This window comes from Mustelus asterias, chromosome 20 (assembly GCF_964213995.1).
Source record: "Mustelus asterias chromosome 20, sMusAst1.hap1.1, whole genome shotgun sequence".
Classification (NCBI taxonomy): domain Eukaryota; kingdom Metazoa; phylum Chordata; class Chondrichthyes; order Carcharhiniformes; family Triakidae; genus Mustelus; species Mustelus asterias.
Genome location: NC_135820.1, coordinates 27,717,888 through 27,742,078, shown reverse-complemented (window position 1 = coordinate 27,742,078; position 24,191 = coordinate 27,717,888). Strand labels below are relative to the sequence as shown.

The 24,191-nt window shown below is 48.1% G+C and overlaps 1 protein-coding gene across 1 annotated transcript in view; it reads right to left on the bottom strand.

Annotated features, from left to right (window-relative positions):
- Nucleotides 1–2,637: 2,637 nt before the first annotated feature.
- The window catches only part of LOC144508447 (cas scaffolding protein family member 4-like), a 144,830-nt gene continuing 123,276 nt past the window's right edge, over nucleotides 2,638–24,191 (bottom strand). The window contains exons 3-7 of the mRNA XM_078236368.1: nucleotides 23,730–23,843; nucleotides 19,821–19,928; nucleotides 17,416–18,825; nucleotides 8,348–8,446; nucleotides 2,638–4,457 (exon numbers count right to left, since the gene is read on the bottom strand). Coding sequence (XP_078092494.1) covers nucleotides 4,017–4,457; nucleotides 8,348–8,446; nucleotides 17,416–18,825; nucleotides 19,821–19,928; nucleotides 23,730–23,843 — 2,172 coding nt within the window. The 3' untranslated portion in view covers nucleotides 2,638–4,016. The remainder of the gene's footprint in view (nucleotides 4,458–8,347; nucleotides 8,447–17,415; nucleotides 18,826–19,820; nucleotides 19,929–23,729; nucleotides 23,844–24,191) is intronic.

The window sequence follows — 24,191 nt, the reverse complement described above, 5'->3', positions numbered from 1 at the left end:
CTCTTTGGAGCGGAGGAGGTTGAGAGAAGACTTGATAGAGGTTTATAAGATGATGAGGGGGATAGATAGAGTGAACGTTCAAATACTATTTCCTCGGGTGAATGGAGTGGTAACGAGGGGGCATAACTATAGGGTTCATGGTGGGAGATATAGGAAGGATGTCCGAGTAGGTTTTTTACTCAGAGAGTGGTTGGGGTGTGGAATGGACCGACTGCAGGGATAGTGGAGTCAGAAACTTTAGGAACATTTAAGAAGCTATTGGATAGGCACATGGAGTACTTCGGGATGATAGGGAGGAAATAGCTTGATTTGGGTTTCAGACAAAGCTCGGCACAACATCGTGGGCCGAAGGGCCTGTTCTGTGCTGTACTGTTCTATGTTCTATGTTCTAATAATGAATGAGGTGGAAATAAGTTGGTACAAGATGCATAAATAGTCACAATTTGTTTTTCTTCCCAGTCCTGCTCTTTCCTCAAAAGTTTCAAGATGGCAGTGCAGTTCCCGAGTGCCCATTTATTATGGGAACCTCAAGAGGAAGTGTCATTGGGATATTTGACAGTGGTCTGCATCAAAGTTGAGCCGATTCACCCTCCGAACAAACACAGTGGTGTTTGGAGGTAATTAATGTAGGGAGATCCCAGAGGGAGGGGCTAGGACAAGGATATGTCATGAACAATGTTGAGAATCAATGTCAGAAACAGGCAGTGACTTCAAGCTTCAACTCTTGTTTGCATGTTTAAGACCTGATGATGTGCATCGAATCAGTTAGCAAAATTCTCCATGCATCCATTTTTTTCTTTGTGTTTCTGATTTCTCCTCAGTTCTATGTGTGTGATCTCACTCTCTCCACACACCCCACAACTGAGTTACTCTCTGCACTGTACCACTGGAGTTTGAATTGTGACTCGTACCACATTTATACAGTCAATGCATTAAAAGAAAGCTTAAGTCACAAAGAACTTGGGAGGAGAATGATATATCTCTGGTCAGTCAGTGTGGAGAAAAGAGAGAATCTCTGCCTTAGAAGTGGAAATATTGGAGGATAGCAGGCAAGGTGTAAGTAATACAAAAATAATAAATATATTTAATTGCATAACTAATTTTTCTACAGGAAGTATCTGGCTGTGCTATGGCGGGGAGGTCAGTGGAATTTTATAATATAGGAGGGGTTATACTATAGGAGGGAGGAGGGGGTGTTCAGTCGCAGAAAGATTGAGAACCTCTGATATAAAGCAGTGACTAAGAATATCCATTCCATAATGTTGCTACATCATTCAGGAGATAAGAGATGCAATATCTCTGGGGGGGGCGGGGGGAATCTGAGAGGTTGATGTGTGCTCCATTTCTATCACTGTCTAACTCCATGGTACCCCAATACTTCTGTATTTTCTTTACATATTCCCCTCCTGCACTGAGGTTGAAAATAAATGGATATGGCACAGGGACGGGTGCAAAGTAACATTTGTATGAGATGGACATTCTCCTCTTCCCTAAGGTGTGCCTCATAAGTAGGTGAGCCAACAACAAAGAGGGCTCGGAGGGATGGTTGGATACACTCACAGACATAGAACATAGAACATAGAACATTACAGCGCAGAACAGGCCCTTCGGCCCACGATGTTGCACCGACCAGTTAAAAAAAAAACTGTGACCCTCCAACCTAAACCAATTTCTTTTCGTCCATGAACCTATCTACGGATCTCTTAAACGCCCCCAAACTAGGCGCATTTACAACTGATGCTGGCAGGGCATTCCAATCCCTCACCACCCTCTGGGTAAAGAACCTACCCCTGACATCGGTTCTATAACTACCCCCCCTCAATTTAAAGCCATGCCCGCTCGTGCTGGATTTCTCCATCAGAGGAAAAAGGCTATCACTATCCACCCTATCTAAACCTCTAATCATCTTATATGTTTCAATAAGATCCCCTCTTAGCCGCCGCCTTTCCAGCGAAAACAATCCCAAATCCCTCAGCCTCTCCTCATAGGATCTCCCCTCCATACCAGGCAACATCCTGGTAAACCTCCTCTGCACCCTCTCCAAAGCCTCCACATCCTTCCTGTAATGTGGGGACCAGAACTGCACACAGTACTCCAAGTGCGGCCGCACCAGAGTTGTGTACAGTTGCAACATAACGCTACGACTCCTAAATTCAATCCCCCTACCAATAAACGCCAAGACACCATATGCCTTCTTAACAACCTTATCTACTTGATTCTACATGGCACAGGAACAGCTGGGAATGTGACCGAGGATGCTTCCCCCTAGCAACAGCTAGTTGCACTACCCTTTCCATGTGCAGCACCTTTGATCACCACAAGAGTGGGGAGTGGTAGATAATGAGTGAGTGCGAATCAGCAGGGTGGAATGAGTGAGTGCGAACCAGCAGGGTGGAACATGTTTGTTGATTTGCCATCACATGTTTTGTATTATCTCCCAAGACAAATTTTATCTCGAGTTAGCTTTAAAATCTCAGCAGGTCTGGCAGCATCTGTAAAGAGAGAAAAGAGCTGACGTTTCGAGTCCAGACGACCCTTTGTTAAACTTTGACAAAGGATCGTCTGGACTCGAAACATCAGCTCTTTTCTCTCCTTACAGATGCTGCCAGACCTGCTGACATTTTCCAGCATTTTCTCTTTTGGTTTCAGATTCCAGCATCCGCAGTAATTTGCTTTTATCCAGCTTTAAAATGTGTCTCTTTTCTACTCATTGCGCAGAAGCACAACTCAGTCTATTCCAAGTGGATTTTGTGATCATTTTCTCCTTTGCATGAGGGAGATAATCCTGAGCTCGGTGCTGCATACCCGTGTTTAATGGTTTCCTGGTTATGATCTATATTTACCAAAACAAATGGTCAGTTCCTCTGACTAGGTACTCGATTCTATTTGATATAAATTAGATCAAAACAAGGTTCTGATTAGTCTGCATCCAGGCAGGACTGAATAATTTCAGGCAAATCACTCACTGACCATCAGAAAAAAAACTATGAACAGAATAGAAAATGTTAGCTATTGGTGGTGCCTTAGCAAATCTGAGGAGGGTGTTTGTGGGTTGAGGGGAACAGAGAGAAAGAAATCAGCCAAGGTTTACATTTCTCATATCCACTGTGTTTGCTACCTCGCATGCAGCCTGACTTGCTTTTATCTCTCTATCTCTCACCACATTGCTATCAAAACCTGAACAAACACAGAGAGGGCCTGGTTCTGACTCAGTCCTGTTGGACTCCATCTCAGCCACCGCTTGTCCCAGCTCAGATTCTGACTGCTCTGTTCTCAAATAAATTTTTTATTTTACACATTCTCTGGTTATTTTTGATAGACCCCTTGGGAGTGGGCGACCCCAGCTAAGAACCCCTACTTCTGTATTTTATTCCACTTTGTAGCTTCAATTTTAAGATATTCCCTGGTGTCGCCACACTTTCTGTGGGTCAAAACACACAAAGAGACTGCAGTTTGCTTGCTGAATTTAATGTTGGTTTTTAAAACTTGGATAAAGCTGTTCCTTTTCAGCTGAGCTTAGCTTTCAAAGGATTGTTAAACAGCTCAAACTCAGATGTTGGTGGTGCGAGAAAGGGGGGGCGAATCTGAATTCTGGTGCTGCAGGTTTACGATGAACTGTACATAAATGATGTGTAATGGAGATGCTCCAGCATTGAAATACCCTTTTATACAATATCTACCCCCATTCATAAAAACTGGCTATTCAAGCTAAAAAAAATAATGTGATGATTCCCTTTAACACTACTGCACAGAAACAAAGTGGTAAATGGTTGGAAATCCAACGCATGGCTTTCCTCTGAGGTCAGCCTGTTCTTGAGTAAAAGGGGGCAGATATGTTTATTCTTAAACTTTGATCTCAGTTGATTTTACCATGATCTTCTCAAACTAAAAATTGGCTGAGCTCAAGTGGCAAGAGGTAAAAACAGATTATCCAGACAACTGCAAGTATTTTTCTTAAAGCAAATTTTAGTTGGGAGAAGAAACAAAATCTCCCTTTTCCACAGTTTCTGGCTCCTCTACGAGCCAGTGGCCTGTTCTAGTAGGAGCCTGAGCTGCTCTGCCTGCTGGGATAGCTCTGCCATCTGATCCTTCATCTCTTGCATGGCCGTTGGGTTTTGCTGCATCACAGCATGCTTGGTTGCCACAGCAACCTTTTTCATCCTTCCACAAAACTGGTTGCTCCTACTGACCACCTCTTTGTGAATGGTCTTCTGCCCTGTCTCCCGACACAGCATGTCCACCAGTTTCTGGCCGATCATTAGCACCGCCTTGCTGTTCTTGATTAAAACATCTGCAGACTGGTTTCCGTTGATGTTGTTGTTGAACGAGATGATGGCCTTTTGCAGGGCGTTGAAGAACATTTTACATTGTTCGGAGTAGGAGGTTGGAGGCTGGGTCCCTCTCGGGCTCACCTTAATGCTGCCATTGCCCGGTTTTTGAACCTTTTCTTCCATCATCTGGACAAGAGCAAAATCAGATTAAAGACATCTCAAATTGCCTTGTGGCCAGCAAAGTACTTTTGAAGCGTGCTCACTGTTGTAATGTCTGAAACTCACACACAGCAAACTCTCACAAACAGCAATGAAGTAAAAGAAAAACTTTTACATCAAACTTTTCAACAACCACCGGACATCTCAAAATGCTTTGCAACCAATGAAGTACAGAGTAATCACTGTTGTGAGGCAGGAAACACTGCAGCCAATTTGCACACAGCAAGCTTCCACATCCTGCAATGTGATAAAGACCAGATCATCTGTTTGTATGGTTCAATAGAGGGATAATTATTGATTGGGACACCCCTGCTCTTCTACAAAATAATGACATAAGTTTTTTTTTACATCACCCAGACAGGCCATTTAACATCTCATCATAAAAACTCTCAACAGTGCAGTACTCCCTCAGCACTCACTCTCTCTCTCTCTCTCTCTCCCCCCCCCCCCACTCTCTCTCTCTCCCCCACTCTCTCTCTCTCCCCCACTCTCTCTCTCTCCCCCCCACTCTCTCTCTCCCCCCCATTCTCTCTCTCTCCCCCCCACTCTCTCTCTCCCCCACTCTTTCTCTCTCTCTTTCCCACCCTCTCTCTCCCCATTCTCTCTCTCTCCCCCACACTCTCTCTCTTCCCCACTCTCTCTCTCCCCCACTCTCTCTCTCTCCCCCCCACTCTCTCTCTCTCCCACTCTCTCTCTCCCCCTCGCTCTCTCTTTCCCTTGCTCTCCCTCTCTCCCCTCCCCCACTCTCTCTCCCCCACTCTCTCTCCCCCACTCTCTCTCCCCCACTCTCTCTCCCCCACTCTCTCTCGCCCACACCTTCTCTCGTCCACACTCTCTCACCAACACTCTCTCGCCCATACTCTCTCGCCCACACTCTCTCGCCCACACTCTCTCACTCTCTCTCTCTCTCTCCCCACTCTCTCTCTCTTTCCCCCTCCCCTCTCTCCCCTCGCTCTCTCTCCCCTCCCTCTCTCTCCCCCCACTCTCTCTCTTTCTCCCACCCTCTCTCTCTCCCCCATCTCCCTCTCTCTTCCCCCTCTCTCTCTCCCTCTCCCTCTGTCTCTCTCTCCCTCTCTCTACCCCACTCTCGCTCTCTTTCTACCCCCGTCTCTCTCTGCCTGCCTCCTACACCATTACTAGACTGAGTGCCATCTCTGGCCTATAACTGGCTAATCTAGCCAGGGTAAATGCCAGAATACTACTTCTGGCACAGTCCGAGGTCAGCACTCCCATTTGATCTGATGTCCTGAGCCAAAACAGAAAATCCTGCCCCATGGCTGAATTAAGATACAAGGGAAAAACAGAAACTAAAGAAAAAGGCATATTGTTAAAGTAAATAGATGACAAAGGAGGGGATAACAAAAGGAAGTACAAAGGTTTGTAAATTAAGTTAACAAATGAAACAATTAGGAAAGCAAAGAGGAAGAATGAAGTCATCAAAAGAAATGGGGTAGGAATGGCACTCAGTGAATTGCTCATTTGGAGAGTCAGTGCAGACACGATGGACCAAATGGCTTCCTTCTGCACCATAACAATTCTGAGATTCTGTAATGTGTGAGGTGGTACGATTTTGTAGGAAGAATATACACACTTTTTAGAAAAAGCCAAGCACTCTTTAGAAAGTGTCTAAAGAGAGTCGGGGGCAAATACATTGGGGCGACAGATAGACATATCAGTAATAGCAGTGACACAAGTTAATAAAGTCATAAAGAACCACTGGGGTTCAAAGAGTCATCGAGGTTTACGGCATGGAAACTTCAGCCCAACTTGTTGATGCCGACCTTTTTTTTTAAACCCCTAAGCTAATCCCAATTGCCCGCATTTGGCCCATATCCCTCTATACCTATCTTATCCATCTATCTAAATGCTTCTTAAAAGATAAAATTGTACCCGCCTCTCCTATTACCTCTGGCAGCTTCTTCCAGACACTCACTACCTTCCATGTGAAAAAATTGCCCCTCTGGACACTTTTGTATCTCTCCCCTCTCACCTTAAACCTATGCCCTCTAGTTTTAGACTCCCCTACTTTTGGGAAAAGATATTGACTATCTAGCTGATCTGTGCCCCTCATTATTTTATAGACCTCTACAAGATCACCCCTCAGCCTCCTACGCTCCAGAGAAAAAAGTCCCAGTGTATCCAGCCTCTCCTTATAACTCAAACCATCAAGTCCCGGTAGCATCCTAGTAATTTTTTTCTGCACTCTTTCTAGTTTAATAATATCCTTTCTATAATAGGGTGACCAGAATTGCACACAGTATTCCAAGTGTGGCCTTACCAATGTCTTGTATAACTTCAACAAGATGTCCCAACTCCTGTATTCAATGTTCTGACCAATGAAACCAAGCATGCTGAATGCCTTCTTCACCACTCTGTCTACCTGTGACTCCACTTTCAAGGAGCTATGAACATGTCCCCCTAGATCTCTTTGTTCTATAACTCTCCCCAACGCCCTATCATTAACTGATTAAGTCCTGCCCTGGTTCAATCTACCAAAATGCATCACCTAGCATTTGTCTAAATTAAACTCCATCTGCCATTCATCAGTCCACTGGCCCAATTGATCAAGATCCCGTTGCAATTGGAGATATCTTTCTTCACTGTCCACTATGCCACCAATCTTGGTGTCATCTGCAAACTTACTAACCATGCCTCCTATATTCTCACCCAAATCATATCTAGAGGAATTGAATTGAAGAGCAGAGAAGTTATGTTCAACTTGTAAAGAACCATGGTTAGATCACAATTGGAATACTGTGCACAGTTTTGATCTCCATATTATCAAAAGAATATCGAGATACTGGAGAAGGTGCAAAAAATGTTTTTGAGCATGAGACCAGAACTGAAAGGTTATACTTGTTAGGAAAAAATGAACAGGCTAGGACTCTTTTCTCTGGAAAAGAGAAGGCTGAAGGATGACCTCATAGAGTTCTTAAAGGTTTTGATAGGGTAGATATTGGGGAGATGCTTTTAATCGCAGGCAAGACCAGAAGCAGATAGTCACTAATGAATCCAAGAGGAAATTCTAACCTCTTACTTGGTGCTTAGAATGTGGAACTGGGTGCAATATGGAATGGTTGAAGTGACCAGCACAGATGCATTTAAGGGAAAGTTTGATGCACACCGAATGGAGAAAGGAATGGAAGGATACACTGATCGTGTAGATGAAGAGGGGCAGGCGGCGACTCTTGTGGAGCATAAATCTCAGTACAGACCTGTTGGTCCGAATAGGGGCCGGAATTCTCCAAGCTCGCCTGTGCCTGGGATTCTCTGGTCCTGCTGCAGTCAGCGGAGATTAGGCCATGAGGAATGACAACCAAATTCTCCATTCTCACTGGCAGCAACTGCAGGGCGTGCAAGACGGTGACAATTCCAGCGAATGTATTTGTGTGTTGTAGATATTACAGTCATGCTTTGTATGGAAACAAGAGAAAGATGTGAGTTTTAGGGGGAAGCATTCAGGAAGGTTCAGTCTGGTGGGCAAGGGGAGGGGTGGCTCAATCCTCACGACAAGGGAACGTGTGAGCTCCTCCGACATGTTGTTGGAGATGAGTGTGGAGGAGGTCGGAGAGAGGACTTTCAGAGGTAGCATCCTGAATTCTAAAAGGATTTGACAGAGAGCAGAATCTGATAATAGTCCAGCCAGAACTGATAATGAATCTTCACATTTGTTAGTCCTGGTTAGTCATGTAACACTGAAACTAAAGGGAAATAAGGGCCTCAGTATGGCCATTAAACATTTCAATAAGAACATTTCTGTATTACTTGCTGAACAATTTTTCAAAATCAATAATAGTGCAAAATTAGCATAAGAAAAATATACTTCACATAATCCCAGTAATGAGCGTGGCAGTTACCTGTCGTTCCAAAAGAAACTTTTTCTGTTTGAAGCTCTCTCTCTCCTTTTGTTTGATGCTATCCTTTTCTTGCTCCTGCCTTTCGAATTCCTCTTTCCTCTGTGGGGAAACAGCAGCGAGATCATTAGGAGACTGTCAGTCATGATCCTGGAAGGAGCCCGCTCAGAGAGACCTTCGGTCAAGGCCTCACATCTGTCAGCATCTCGAGCAGGAGTGCCTTTCAACAGGCAGGGCCAGCTGCATGGTCACAGGGACATGCCCTTTAATTTGGCTAAGTGGGCAGCTGCATTGCAAAGGCTATGAGCAGGATCACTGCTTCTTGAGTCTATAGTCCATATGCTACAGCACCTTCCAAACCTGTAAACTTTACCATCTAGAAGGACAAGGGCATCAGATATATGTAAGCAGCACCATCTTGAAGGGTTCCCCTCCAAGTCACACACTATTCTGACTTGGAAATATATCGCTGTTCCTTCACTGTTGCTGGGTCAAAATCCCGGAACTCCCTCCCTAACAGCACTATGGATCTACCTACATCACATGGACTGCAGCAGATCAAGAAGGCAGTTCACCACCACCATCTTCTCATGGGGCATTTAGAGATGGGCAATAAATACTGACCTAACCAACAACGCTGAAAAGCTGAGAATCAACACCCGTACAAAAATAATTATACCTCAGCTACCCGTCCCCTCCCAATGTTACATTCTCCCACTTTAATTCAAGTGGAGCAGCCATCTGATTCTGGCCTTTCGGAGTTAGTTCACTTCCTCCCCAAGTTGCAACTGTTAGCCATCTTGAAGAATTTACATTTTTGGTTGGATGATTTCTCACAAACGTGACATCTTAAATGTACTTTCAAAGTGCAATTTGTGTTCAGTCAGTTGTGAGCGAATCGTGCTCTCAATGAGCTGTAGATGGACCCAGTGTAAAACGTTCTTGGATAGTATCTGAACAAGAGATGTGTTCATGGCAACTTCAAGGAACAAGAGCTTATTTCTGTTACGTATGTTGGGGCATGCCCCTTTAAGAGAACGGGACAGGTGACCTGGGACTCAAGCTCCACCCGCCTAACCAGTCTTGTGCGGACTGTGCTAGGATAAGGATGTGTTAATAAACTGCTCTAGTTGGTTTACTACCACTGACCTTGTGGTTTATTATTAGTCTCAATATCAGACCTCAAACATAATAAGTTCCATTTGTGTCCGTATTTTATACTTGTTTCATGAATCTTAAGAGCGCCAAAATGTTTGCAAAGACTGGATAAATCCTGAATCAAAGTTCCACTCAGCAGCAAGATAGAATTGAAATGGCTCATGAGGCTTCACAGATTAACCTAAGTCGTTGAATATGTTTAAGTCACGGATAGATGGATTCCTGATCGGTAGGGGAATTAAGGATTATGGGGAGCAGGCGGGTAAGTGGAACTGATTCACTTCAGATCAGCCATGATCTTATTGAATGGCGGGGCAGGCTTGAGGGGCTAGATGGCCTACTCCTGCTCCTATTTCTTATGTTCTTAGACACTCCTGGCCAACATCATCAGACAGTCGAGTGTTTAAATAAATTCTGCGCAGTGCTCTTTTGGTAGCTGACACTGTCTTTTGGACTTGCTGGGGGGGTGGGGGGGTGTGAGTGCATTAAAATCTACAATGAACTCCTGGGAGTCTCAATGGGTGTGTCAGCATTTAAAAGGGGCCATGGGGATGTGGCAGGATTCACAGAAGAAAAGAAAGTTTTGCATGACCACTGGACATCCCTGATTTGGGCGGCACGGTGGCACAGAGGTTAGCAGTGCTCTCTCACAACGCCAGAAGCCCAGGTTCGATTCCGGCTTCCGGTCACTGTCTGTGTGGAGTTTGCATGTTCTCCCTGTGTCTGTATGGGTTTCCTCCGGGTGCTCTGGTTTCTTCCCACAGTCCAAAGATATGCAGGTTAGATTGATTGGCCATGCTAAATTGCCCCTTAGCGTCATAGGGATTAGCAGGGTAAATATGTGGGGTTATGGGGATAGGGCATGGGTGGAATTATGGTTGCTACAGACACGATGGGCCAAATGGCCTCCTTCTCCACTTTAGGGATTCTATGATTCTATCCCAAATTGCTTTGCAGCCAATGAAACATTTTTTGAAACCTGATGACTGTTACAGGGGCAAAAATGGACCCTTGGGGGAGTGGGTCAAAGTTTAAATGGGACCCTTGGGAATGTGTGAATATTTAAAGATTGAACTTGGTAATGTCACAACAGCAGAGGGTACACTTAGTGTTGCATTATCTGTGTCATCAAATCCAATCAACGAGTTCAGATTGTTAAAATATAAATCGGCAAAATAGACTAAAATGGGTTTATGAAATTCTCTCTGAATCAGAGGTCCACAGTACAAGCAACCCAAGTGGCATCAGGAAACTCTGATTATGAGGTCACATTATTTTTCAAATTGTTAGTATGTCCACAAGTGCTTATACTGTATAACTTTCTGCATGGGAATTTTGCAAAAACCGGTTGTGATGTACAAGTTCTGCAATATAGTGAGATGTAGCGTTATTCTGGCACGCTGAAATAACTGATGACCATCACTGTGGGACCCTGTCTCACAAGGGCCAGAGACAGGAGCCTTGCTCAGCAAGGGCTCGGGTGGGATGGGGGGTTCAGGAAGAGCCGGTGCAGCATCAGGAAAAGGTCTGTGAGAGGTCGGAAATGAGTCGGTATGGCATCAGGAAAGGGTCGGTGAGGAATCGGGAAAGGGTCAGTGAGGAATCGGGAAAGGGTCAGTGAGGGGTCGGGAAAGGGTCAGTGAGGAATCGGGAAAGGGTCAATGAGGGATCGGGAAAGGGTCAGTGAGGGGTCGGGAAATGGTCAGTGAGGAATCGGGAAAGGGTCAGTGAGGGGTCGGGAAAGGGTCAGTGAGGGATCAGGAAAGGGTCAATGAGGGATCGGGAAAGGGTCGGTGAGGGATCGGGAAATGGTCAGTGAGGAATCGGGAAAGGGTCAGTGAGGGGTCGGGAAAGGGTCAGTGAGGGATCAGGAAAGGGTCAATGAGGGATCGGGAAAGGGTCGGTGAGGGATCGGGAAAGGGTCAGTGAGGGGTTGGGAAAGGGTCAGTGAGGGATCGGGAAAGGGTCAGTGAGAGGTCTGGAAATGGTCAGTGACGGGTCGGGAAAGGGTCAGTGAGGAATCGGGAAAGGGTCAGTGAGGGGTCTGGAAATGGTCAGTGAGGGATCGGGAAAGGGTCAGTGAGGGATCGGGAAATGGTCAGTGAGGGGTCGGGAAAGGGTCAGTGAGGGGTCGGGAAAGGGTCAGTGAGGAATCGGGAAAGGGTCAATGAGGGATCGGGAAAGGGTCAGTGAGGGGTTGGGAAATGGTCAGTGAGGGATCGGGAAATGGTCAGTGAGGGGTCGGGAAAGGGTCAGTGAGAGGTCTGGAAATGGTCAGTGAGGAATATGGAAAGGGTCAGTGAGGGGTTGGGAAAGGGTCAGTGAGGGGTCGGGAAATGGTCAGTGAGGGGTCGGGAAAGGGTCAGTGAGGGGTCAGGAAATGGTCAGTGAGGGATCGGGAAAGGGTCAGTGAGGGGTCGGGAAAGGGTCAGTGAGGGGTCGGGAAAGGGTCAGTGAGGAATCGGGAAAGGGTCAATGAGGAATCGGGAAAGGGTCAATGAGGGATCGGGAAAGGGTCAGTGAGGGATCGGGAAAGGGTCAGTGAGAGGTCTGGAAATGGTCAGTGAGGGATCGGGAAAGGGTCAGTGAGGGATCGGGAAATGGTCAGTGAGGGGTCGGGAAAGGGTCAGTGAGGAATCGGGAAAGGGTCAGTGAAGGATCGGGAACGGGTCAGTGAGGAATTGGGAAATGGTCAGTGAGGGGTCGGGAAAGGGTCAGTGAGGGGTCGGGAAAGGGTCAGTGAGGAATCGGGAAAGGGTCAGTGAGGGGTCAGGAAAGGGTCGGTGAGGGGCAGGAAAGGGTCGGTGAGGGGTAAGGAAAGGGTCAGTGAGGATTCGGGAAAGGGTCAGAGAGGGGTCGGAAATGGTCAGTGAGGGTTCGGGAAAGGGTCAGTGAGGGGTCTGGAAATGGTCAGTGAGGAATCGGGAAAGGGTCAGTGAGGGGTCAGGAAAGGGTCGGTGAGGGGCCAGGAAAGGGTCAGTGAGGGGGTCAGGAAAGGGTCGGTGAGGGGTCAGGAAAGGGTCAGTGAGGATTCGGGAAAGGGTCAGTGAGGGGTCGGGAAATGGTCAGTGAGGGGTCGGGAAAGGGTCAGTGAGGGGTCTGGAAATGGTCAGTGAGGAATCTGGAAAGGGTCAGTGAGGGGTCAGGAAAGGGTCAGTGAGGGGTTGGGAAAGGGTCAGTGAGGGGTCGGGAAAGGGTCAGTGAGGGGTCGGGAAATGGTCAGTGAGGGGTCGGGAAAGGGTCAGTGTGGGGTCAGGAAATGGTCAAAGAACAAGAACAAAGAACAATACAGCACAGGAACAGGCCCTTCGGCCCTCCAAGCCCACGCCGCTCCCCGGTCCAGGATTGAATCCTGAATCCAGGATCCCCGCCCAATTTTCCAGCCTATCTACATACTAATATCCTATCCACCGAGCTGTCCCTCACAGCTACGATGCTTTGTTCATCACAACCTATTAGCTCACCCCCACCCCCCCATTCCAGACCATGTGATCTCCAGGGAGAGGCGAAAACCCAGAGTGAAAACCCCAGGGCCAATATGGGGAAAAAAAATCTGGGAAATTCCTCTCCGACCCCCTGAGGCGATCGAAACGAGTCCAGGAGATCACACTGGCCCTGATCGGAAAATGCTTCCCAATCCTATTCATTTCCACTTCCACGAACACCATATGAATTCCCTGCCCCCGAGACAGGTTCCCAACTATCCGCAGTCTTGCTCTGTACTGGCACCAGCAAGTTGATCATAGAATGAAGCCTTGAAACGAGAAACAAAGAACAATTAGCCCGCGTCGCTCCCTGGTCCAAACTAAACCACTCTTTTGTATCCCTCCATTCCCACTCCGTTCATATAGCTGTCTAGATAAGTCTTAAACGTTCCCAGTGTGTCCGCCTCCACCACCTTGCCCGGCAACACATTCCAGGCCCCCATGACCCTCTGTGTAAAATATGTCCTTCTGATATCTGTGTTAAACCTCCCCCCCTTCACCTTGAACCTATGACCCCTCGTGAACGTCACCACCGACCCGGGGAAAAGCTTCCCACCGTTCACCCTATCTATGCCTTTCATAATTTTATACACCTCTATTAAGTCTCCCCTCATCCTCCGTCTTTCCAAGGAGAACAACCCCAGTTTCCCCAATCTCTCCTCATAACCAAGCCCCTCCATACCAGGCAACATCCTGGTAAACCTCCTCTGTACTCTCTCCAAAGCCTCTACGTCCTTCTGGTAGTGGCGACCAGAACTGGACGCAGTATTCCAAATGCGGCCGAACCAACGTTCTATACATCTGCAACATCAGACCCCAACTTTTATACTCTATGCCCCGTCCTATAAAGGCAAGCATGCCATATGCCTTCTTCACCACCTTCTCCACCTGTGACGTCACCTTCAAAGATCTGTGGACTTGCACACCCAGGTCCCTCTGCGTCTCTACACCCTTTATGGTTCTTCCATTTATCGTGTAGCTCCTCCCTACATTATTCCCACCAAAATGCATCACTTCGCATTTATCAGGATTGAACTCCATCTGCCATTTCCTTGCCCAAATTTCCAGCCTATCTATATCCTTCTGTAGCCTCTGACAATGTTCCTCACATCTGCAAGTCCTGCCAGTTTTGTGTCGTCCGCAAACTTACTGATCACCCCAGTTACTCCTTCCAGATCATTTATATAAATCACAAACAGCAGAGGTCTGGAAATGGTCAGTGAGGAATCTGGAAATGGTCAGTGAGGGGTCGGGAAAGGTTCAGTGAGGAATCGGGAAAGGGTCAGTGAGGGATCGGGAAAGGGCCAGTGACGGGTCGGGAAAGGGTCAGTGAGGGGTCTGGAAATGGTCAGTGAGGAATATGGAAAGGGTCAGTGAGGGGTTGGGAAAGGGTCAGTGAGGGGTCGGGAAATGGTCAGTGAGGGGTCGGGAAAGGGTCAGTGAGGGGTCAGGAAATGGTCAGTGAGGAAGCGGGAAAGGGTCAGTGAGGGGTCTGGAAATGGTCAGTGAGGAATCTGGAAATGGTCAGTGAGGGGTCGGGAAAGGTTCAGTGAGGAATCGGGAAAGGGTCAGTGAGGGGTCGGGAAAGGGTCAGTGAGGGGTCAGGAAAGGGTCAGTGAGGGGTCAGGAAAGGGTCGGTGAGGGGTCAGTGAGGGGTCGGGAAAGGGTCGGTGAGGGGTCAGGAAAGGGTCAGTGAGGGGTCGGGAAAGGGTCAGTGAGGGGTCAGGAAAGGGTCAGTGAGGGGTCAGGAAAGGGTCAGTGAGGGGTCAGGAAAGGGTCAGTGAGGGGTCGGGAAAGGGTCAGTGAGGGGTCAGGAAAGGGTCAGTGAGGGGTCAGGAAAGGGCCAGTGAGGGGTCGGGAAAGGGCCAGTGAGGGGTCGGGAAAGGGTCAGTGAGGGGTCAGGAAAGGGTCGGTGAGGGGTCAGGAAAGGGTCAGTGAAGGGTCGGGAAAGGGTCAGTGAGGGGTCTGGAAATGGTCAGTGAGGAATCTGGAAATGGTCAGTGAGGGGTCAGGAAAGGTTCAGTGAGGAATCGGGAAAGAGTCAGTGAGGGATCGGGAAAGGGCCAGTGAGGGGTCGGGAAAGGGTCAGTGAGGGGTCAGGAAAGGGTCGGTGAGGGGTCAGGAAAGGGTCAGTGAGGGGGTCAGGAAAGGGTCAGTGAGGGGGTCAGGAAAGGGTCGGTGAGGGGTCGGGAAAGAGTCGGTGAGGGGTCGGGAAAGGGTCGTTGAGGAGTCGGGAAAGGGTCGGTGAGGGGTCGGGAAAGGGTCAGTGAGGGTCGGGAAAGAGTTGTGAGGGGTTGGGAAAGGGTCAGGGAGGGGTCGGGAAAAGTTTGTGAGGGATCAGAAAAGGGAAGGTGGTCAGAGTTTGACAGCAAGGATTCTGGGGAGAGTGGTGAGGACTTGGGAAAGGGGCAGTGGAGGCTCAGGAGATGGCTGGCGGTGGAATGGCACCAGCAACAAGGAGGACATGTCTGACAGGGCTTCTGAGTGAACAACGTTGCCAATCACACAGGCACAAACCAGAACTGGCATCGCCTGATTTGTTCACACCAATGACATTAACAGTTGGAAAACCCCACGTGTGGCAGTGAACACAGTGGGCCCGATTTTACCATTTTCATTCTAAGTGCCGAATCTGGGCGTAGTACAGATCCGACTTAGAAATCCGCTTTCAGGCACCCCCATACGCTCTCAGCCATTTCCAGTCCAATCCGCGCTGTGGGCGGGCCTTAGCGCTGCTGAAACGATTGGCGCTCTGAACTGTGCATGCGCAGTTAGAAAAAAATTGGAAAAAGCGCGCCCATGTCAGATAGCTCCCGAGCCGCAAAAAATGGAGAAAGCGGCCCGGGAGCGAAAAGCGGGAGCGAGGGTGTATCTCAGGGGGGGTGGGGGGGGGGGAGATGTATCTCTGGTTGGGGGGGGGGGGAGATGGATCTCTGGTGGGGGGGGGGGGCAGATGGATCTCTGGTGGTGGGGGGCCCATGGATCTCTGGTGGGTGGGCGAGGGCAGGGGTGTCCGCTGCCACTCTGTGGGCGATCGGTGGAGGGGGGAGGGGGGCAGGGGCGGCGATCGGTCTGGGTAGTGGGGATGGTGGATAAGGGACACACACACACATCACTGTCCCCCTTACCCACCCACCCACTATCCAGACCGTTCACCACCCCTGCCCCCCACCAGAGATCCATCTGCCCCCCCACCAGAGATCCATCTGCCCCACCAGAGATCCATCTGCCCCCCCACCAGAGATCCATCTGCCCCCCCACCAGAGATCCATCTGCTCCCCTACCAGAGATCCATCTGCCCCCCCCACCAGAGATCCATCTGCCTCCCCCCCACCAGAGATCCATCTGCCCCCCCCACCAGAGATCCATCTGCCTCCACCCCCCCCACCAGAGATCCATCTGCCCCCCTGCCAGAGATCCATCTGCGCCCCCCCCGAGATACATTTTACCCGCCTCCCTCCACCCCCCCAGATGACGATCTGGCCTCACTCCCCCCCCCCGACAACGAACTTGCCTTACTCCCCCCCCACCCCCACGAGAATGGTCTGGCCTCACTCCCCCTCCCCTCCAGAGGAACATCTGACCTGCCTCCTCCCCCCCCCCCACCACCAGACAATGATCAGCCCTCTCCCCCACCACCAGACAACGATCGCCCCCCGCCCCCGCCAGAGATACATCTGACCCGCCACCTCCTCCTCCCCCCCCCCCCCAACCAGACAACGATCTGACCTCACTCCCCTCCTCCCCCCTCCAACCAGAGAATGTTCTGACCCGCCTCCTTCCTCCCCCCCCACCACTGATCTGAGCCAGAGAGCCGTTGGAAACACTGAACGCGCCCTTCAGAGGCTGGAGCGCCCGATTCAGACTTTTATTTAGCAGGTCTGTAACGGCGCGGTTCTGGATCGGCAAATGCAGTGGTAAAGGGGGAAATGCTGATAAATTTGGGCGGGCAGTTCATTAATTCAATTTAAATGCATGCAAATGCATTTAAATCGCTGTTGCGCCCATTTTAGGCACAAAGCGGATCGCCGCCATTCCCGGGTTTCGGTACAGTGACAATCTGCGCGGATACTGGTGCAGATCGCAATAAAGGCCTCACACCCGACTTTACCACGGTTTCACACCTGAAAACAGGCGCAAATTGTTGGTAAAATCGGGTCCAGTGTGTGTTGAGAGGCAGCATGGGCAATTGTTCGTGATGTCTAGTCAAACGCAATAGGCGTTACTGTGTACTTTGACCCGGAATCTTCGAGCTGTATCAATATTTAAAGGTGACCCCTGGAGGAGGGTGAAGATTCTGCCAAGATATTTTGGGTTCGGCATGGTATCTACCCTACACCAGCAGATGGAGCTAACAGAGCAGAAAGTACAGTTAGTTTGGAACTGTTCTCTATCTGGGATTGTTGTATCTCCTGTTAATTTACTAACCTGTAACTGGACATAATCGCAGTCTTCAATGTGATTTGGCTTGGCAATTTGCAGGTTACTTGGTTTTGAATTGTGTTCTTTTCGTGGAGGTGTGGGCAGCGGAGCTTTCTGTTTGATAATAATCTCAGTGCCCCTTCTCTGAAGACAAGAGTGATTCTTCTTGATGGCTTGTTTGTCCAGTGTTGAAGGGGATTGTTTCTGACACTGTCCTTCCTGGCTCTGGGCCTGGTTGAAGAGAAGCTTCCCATTTGCAATTATTATGGATGCGAGTCGTTTAACATCATCTGGGATGGTCCTGGTTACCATGACGAAGCGGTCAAGATCATCGGGGCTTGCCTGGGGTTTGCTCACCACCAGGACACTGAGGGCCCAGTTACAGCCACTCAGTGTTTGTGTGGTCTCCACCATGATCTGGTACGAATCCTCCAAAATCTGTAATTGCTTGTACAGCCGATTCTGGAGATTGCTGTCTGTCAGGCGTATGGCATTGACCTTCACCCCCCGCACAAAGTCCATGAAAGTGCCCAGGCTTTCCATGACGTTGTCTGCTGAAGAGTGGATCTCAGTAAGGTTCTCTTCCAGATGATCCTGGAGCCTCCATGTTCGGCTGACAAAGACCATTATGCTGCCTACCGAGCTATCCACCTGCTGCTGGAGATGCACCAACTTCCCAATGGCCAACTCGACGTCCAGTGTTATTTCCTTGGCCGACGTGGGCACAGCAGGAACTGGAGGCTCACCCAAGGTGGTGGGTGCTACACTCTGTCCGCACTTCACACTGGGAGTGTCTGCCCTCTCCTGGGTAGTTGGAACATCCCTGGAGACCTGCGGGGGAACATCATAAACGGGCTCCCCTAGGTTCCTCATGTTGTTTGATGAAGATATCCTTGGCAGATCATAAATGTTTTGCTGATTGGGGCCCAGCCTATCCATAGTGAGTTTGGGAGTGTTCACCGGAATGTCATAAATTTCCAAAAATTTTGACTGGCGAGGACCTTGGCTGGAGGCTGTGTATTCGCGTGTGGGGGGAATGTCATAAAGTGAGTGGTTGGGAGAGGTGGCGTTCTTTGAGGGCGGTATGTCGTACAGAGGCTGGCTCAAAGTGCCAGAGTGCAGTCTGCTGGGCAGCGTACCGTAATTGGGCAGACCCAAGCCTGCAGCTCCAGCCTTATTGGGAGGAACATCATAAAGCGCTTCCCTTGAGGAGGCAGCATTGTCCTTTGATGTGGGCACGTCATACAGCGATTGTTTCAAAGCTCTGGCCTCGTCCCAGCTGAGCTTGCGTGGCGCTGGCAGAGTGCAGTATTGCCCGATTGCTATTCCCTGAGGCTCCATATGATGGGGGCTTCCATATGATGGGGGAATGTCATAGGTGCCATCTCTGCACACACTTGGAGGGATGTCGTACATCTAGAAAATCAACCAACACACACATATCTTTAGAAATGTTCTCCATGCATGTGCCCTCCTAGCTAGTGTTTGATCCTGTGATTCAGGCCAAGACCAGGCCCCATCTAATCTCCCTCAGAACCGGGGATGTTGTGGGGGGCGGAATGTATTGGTCTCAGTTCACCCAGCCTAGAGAAAGAAACCAGATCATCAAGTACTCCTTACTTAAGGCCATTCTGGAGTGAGTCACGTTGCAAGGTAATTCTGATGCCTGAAGTCAATTCAGGACCACATCATATGTAAAATAATGTCCCTCAGAAGGAAACACCTAGCTGGCATTCACTATCTCTGATATGAGGTGCCAGTGAAGGCAGCCAGTACTGTTGGACCCGCATTCAAGCAACAACATTTATGTTATCTCTTGTTTCTGTCTCCCCAGTACCAGATCTGCTGAGTAACTCCAGCATCTTCTGTTTCATTTTCAAATTTCCAGCATCCGCACTACTTTACTTTTGCACTATTTAAATACAATAATTGCTTGGCTCTGTGGGCAGCACTCCTCTGATAAATCAGAACATTGTAGGGTTCAGGTCCCACTCCAGAGATTCTGGCACAAAATCTAATCTGCTGCTTCAGTACATTACTGTCAGAGTCCTGCACTGTCGGAGGTGCTGTCTTTTGGGTGAGACAGAAAACCCGAGGCACTATCCACCCTCTCAAGTGGACGTACAAAAAGCTCCATGGCCACTATTGAAGGATGAGCTGGGGAGCTCTCCCCAGTATCCAACCCAACATTATTAAGTAGTCTGGTTATTATTACCATCCTGCCTGTGGGATCTTGCTGTGCAAACTGACTTTCCGACTAAACAACATTGACTACATTTCAAAGATATTTTTGATCACCAGTCTCCTTGGGACATCCTGAAGCCACAAAGGACCATATTCCTTTACAGAAATAGTCCAAATAAAACAACTTGGGGTCTTTTTGAAAGAATAAATACAAGACTTTCTTTTACCTGCTGCTGAGTTGTAGTTCTGGGCCTCTCGAAACTCGGTGGAATGTCGTACAGCTGCTGAATTAGACTCCTCTCAGCATCCGTTTGGAACATTGAATGTTTCCGCATCTATTGGAAAATATATTTGTAAAATTGTTGTCATTTGCAAGAGCTCCGACGAAACCTAAATGGTGAAAAGAGGTCTTTCACATACAATACGGTCAGATTTTTAGCTAGCAGAAATAAAGAATGACTTATTCCTGGAGTGCTGGTTAGGGTAGGGGAAGGTGTAAGGGCAGCAACACAGGGCAACAATGCTGACCCCTTATCCAGGCTCCATAACATTCATTTCCAGCAGGGGGCACTGGATAATAACCCAAAGACTGAAGTTTCCCCAAGCCCAGTTCACATGATTGTTACAACAAGGAAGCCATTCACCCATCGTGTCTGCACCAGCCCTCTTGAGCAATTTACCTAGTGCTACAAGTCCCTGCCTTTTGCCCGTAACATCCTCCTTTTTAGATAATAATCCAATTCCCTCTCGAGTACCTCGATTAGATTTGCCTCCACCACACACTTGGACAGCTCATTCCAGATCCTAACCGCTTCCTGCGTGAAAAAATGTTTACTCATTACAGCGTCTCCACCAGTTCAGAAATAATCTTTGGCTTTCCGAGTCTGACGGATTTAGTTTCACAATTATTTTTTCAAATATACAATTTGTTTCAAGATGCTAAGGGAAAGACTCTTAGTACTGTAGAGGATCAGAAGGACCTTGGGGTCCGGGTCCATAGGACTCTAAAATCGGCCCCCGCAGGTGGAGGAGGTGGTTAAGAAGGCGTATGGTGTGCTGGCCTTTATCAATTGAGGGATTGAGTTTAGGAGTCCGGGGATAATGATGCAGCTATATAAGACCCTCATCAGACCCCACTTGGAGTACTGTGCTCAGTTCTGGTCGCCTCACTATAGGAAGGATGTGGAAAAGATTGAAAGGGTGCAGAGGAGATTTACAAGGATGTTGCCTGGATTGAGTGGCATGCCTTATGAGGATAGGCTGAGGGAGCTCAGTCTTTTCTCCTTGGAGAGATGAAGAATGAGAGGAGACCTAATAGAGGTGTATAAGATGTTGAGAGGCATGGATCGGGTGGACTCTCAGAGGCTTTTTCCCAGGGTGGAAATGGCTGCTACGAGAGGACACAGGTTTAAGGTGCTGGGGGGTAGGTACAGGGGAGATGTTAGGGGTAAGATTTTCACACAGAGGGTGGTGGGCGAGTGGAATCAGCTGCCGTCAGTGGGGGTGGAGGCAAACTCAATAGGATCTTTTAAGAGACTCCTGGATGAGTACATGGGACTTAATAGGATGGAGGGTTATAGGTAGGTCTAAAAGGTAGGGATGTGTTCGGGACAACTTGTGGGCCGAAGGGCCTGTTTGTGCTGTAGGTTTCTATGTTTCTCTGTTTCTATGCTGCTAAAGTGATATTTATTGCCCATCCCTAATTGTCATTGAGAAGGTGGTGGTGAGCTGCCTTCTTTAACCGCTGCAGTCCCTGAGTTGTAGGTACATCCACAGTGCTGTCAGGGAGTGAGTTCCAGGATTTTGATCCAGCGACAGTGAAGGACAGCGATGTATTTCCAAGCCAGGATGGTGAGTGCCTTGGAGGAGAACTTCCAGATGGTGGTGTTCCCAGGTATCTGCTGCCCTTGTCCTTCTAGATGGTAGCAGTTGTGGATTTGGAAGGTGCTGTCTAAGGAACCTTGATGAGTTGCTGCAGTGCATTGTGTAGATGGTACACACGGCTGCCACTATGTCGGTGGTGGAGAGATTACCACCCCACCCTCAGTTGCTGCCCCTAATCCCCTGCCCCCAATCCCCTGCCCCCTCACTTTCAGTTACTCTCCTGTCTGCCTGTGGAAGAAGCAGATTTCCTAAATCCTACTACACCTTTTCTTATCTCCTTTTCCAACGCCGTGTGCTGAGTGGTCAGGCTTTCTATGCAACTGCACTGAATTAACTGATCACAAGGTGCCGGTTGCCTGGGAGTAGGGAACTCAACCATTACTGATCATTATCTCGTGTTCCTTGGTGGTCACCACATGTGAATGAGATCACTGATGGTCTGTATATAAATGGCAGTCATAGATGTAAGACCAATATCCTATTTACAACTAGCAGTAATCCAAAAGCTGCTGATATTCACCTATAACTGGGCCCAGAATCTCCCTGCACTATACTGGGTGTGACCTGTTTCCCAAGTCAATGCCACTTTTAACGATTCTCACTCTCTCCCTCGCAAGGGTAGCAGGGATCATTCCCATGGGCACTGCAGAAATCTCCTGTGTGCAGCCCTACTCGACCAATAAGCAAAAAAAACATTCTTCAGGCTGACAGTGAGTGAAGATATTCAACTACATGTGGCAGATGTGGTGAAAGTTCACGTCTAAAGAATGATCCTTTGGGTATGGGATAGGAGATCGATATAGATCCAAATGCTGCAAAAGTCAGAGCCTTCAGAAGAACAATTGAGGGTCGGCTGTGGTTTGTACAACTTCTGGTTTATAACACAGAGTCACAGCCAGCAGGGTCATACACACTCTTAATATCTAAAACATTTGACCCAGTCTGTGCATCTAAGGTGTCTCCCTAAACACAATCTTCACAGAGCTTCAAGTTTTTAGGTGTCCGGATCACCAACAACCTGTCCTGGACCCCATTCCGACACTATAGTTAAGAAAGCCCACCAACGCCTCTACTTTCTCAGAAGACTCAGGAAATTTGGCATGTCAGCTACAACACTCACCAACTTTTACAGATGCACCATAGAAAGCATTCTTTCTGGTCGTATCACAGCTTGGTATGGCTCCTGGTCTCCCCAAGACCGCAAGGAACTACAAAAAGTCATGAATGTAGTCCAATCCATCACACAAACCAGCCTCCCATATATTGACACTGTCTATGCTTCCCACTGCCTCAGAAAAGCAGCCAGCATGATTAAGGACCCCATGCACCCCAGACATTCTCTCTTCCACCTTCTTCCGTCAGGAAAAAGATACAAAAGTCTGAGGTCACGTACCAACTGACTCAAGAAGAGCTTCTTCCCTGCTGCCATCAGACTTTTGAATGGACCTACCTTGCATTAAGTTGATCTTTCTCTACACCCTAGCTATGACTGTAATATTACATTCTGCACTTTCTTGTTTCCTTCTCTTTGAACGGTATGCTTTGTCTGTATAGCGCGCAAGAAACAATACTTTTCACTGTATACTAATACGCGTGATAATAAATCAAATCAATTCAAAATGAATCAAAATATCAGAAATGCGTGGGAATACCTATCAGAAAAGAATTGACAAGCTGGGTTTCATTTCTCTTAAACAAAGGAGGTGAATTGGGTGACCTAATCGAGGTCTTTAAAATGATGAAAGGTTTTGATAGAGGGATATGGAGAAAATGGTCAGAATTCTCCTACCATGCCCACGGCTGGGATTCTCCAGTCCTGCTGCCGTGAATGGAGATTTAACTGAATGCCAAATTCTCTGCTCTTGCTGGCAGTAGTGCCAGGGTGTACAAGACTGGAGAATTCTGGTCGGTGTTTCCTCTTGTGTGGAAGAGCAGATCTAAAGGTCGTCAGTATAAGATGGTCACCAAGGAATCCAATTGAGAACTCGGAAGAAACTTCTTCACCCAAAGAGTGGTGAGAATGTGGAACTCACTGCCACAAGGTGAGGGTAAAGTGAAGAGTACAGATATATTTAAGGGGAAACTAGATACACATACAAGAGAAAAGAGAATATTGATCAACAAAGGTAGATTTAGATGAGGCTCGAGTGCAGCATAAACACCAGCACCGACTGGTTGGGCCGAATGGTCTGTTACTGGGCCATATATCCTCTGTAATCTTACATAGTCTATGTAGAATTTTTTTACATTACCTGACTGCTCTGGATTCCAGGAATATGGCTTGGTGGAATGTCGTACGCATCAGCATAAGGTCCTGACATTGAGCTAAGGGTGGATGGCTGACCCATTCTGGGAAGAGTAGACATCTACAGGTGAAAAAGTTAAACCATTGGTGACATTAAATACAAGCAAATACACTACTCATACATTCTGTCTAACTGGACATCTGAGAGTTGTCACATTTGTTTTGGATTTGGTGTTGGAATGTTGAGATCATCTCCTCTACACTTTCCAACTACATGGATTCTATCCCTGGTATTATGTCAAAGTGCAATCCCGCCTGCAATGCCTCTTTATCCAGCATCATACTCTCTGTTCAAAGTACGGTGAGTGGAGGTGACAGATCTACTGGGAGCTGTTCATCCAATGACAGACTAGTTCTCTTCCATGTTTGCCATTGATAGGTTCACTGAGTGAATGTGTATGAGTGATTT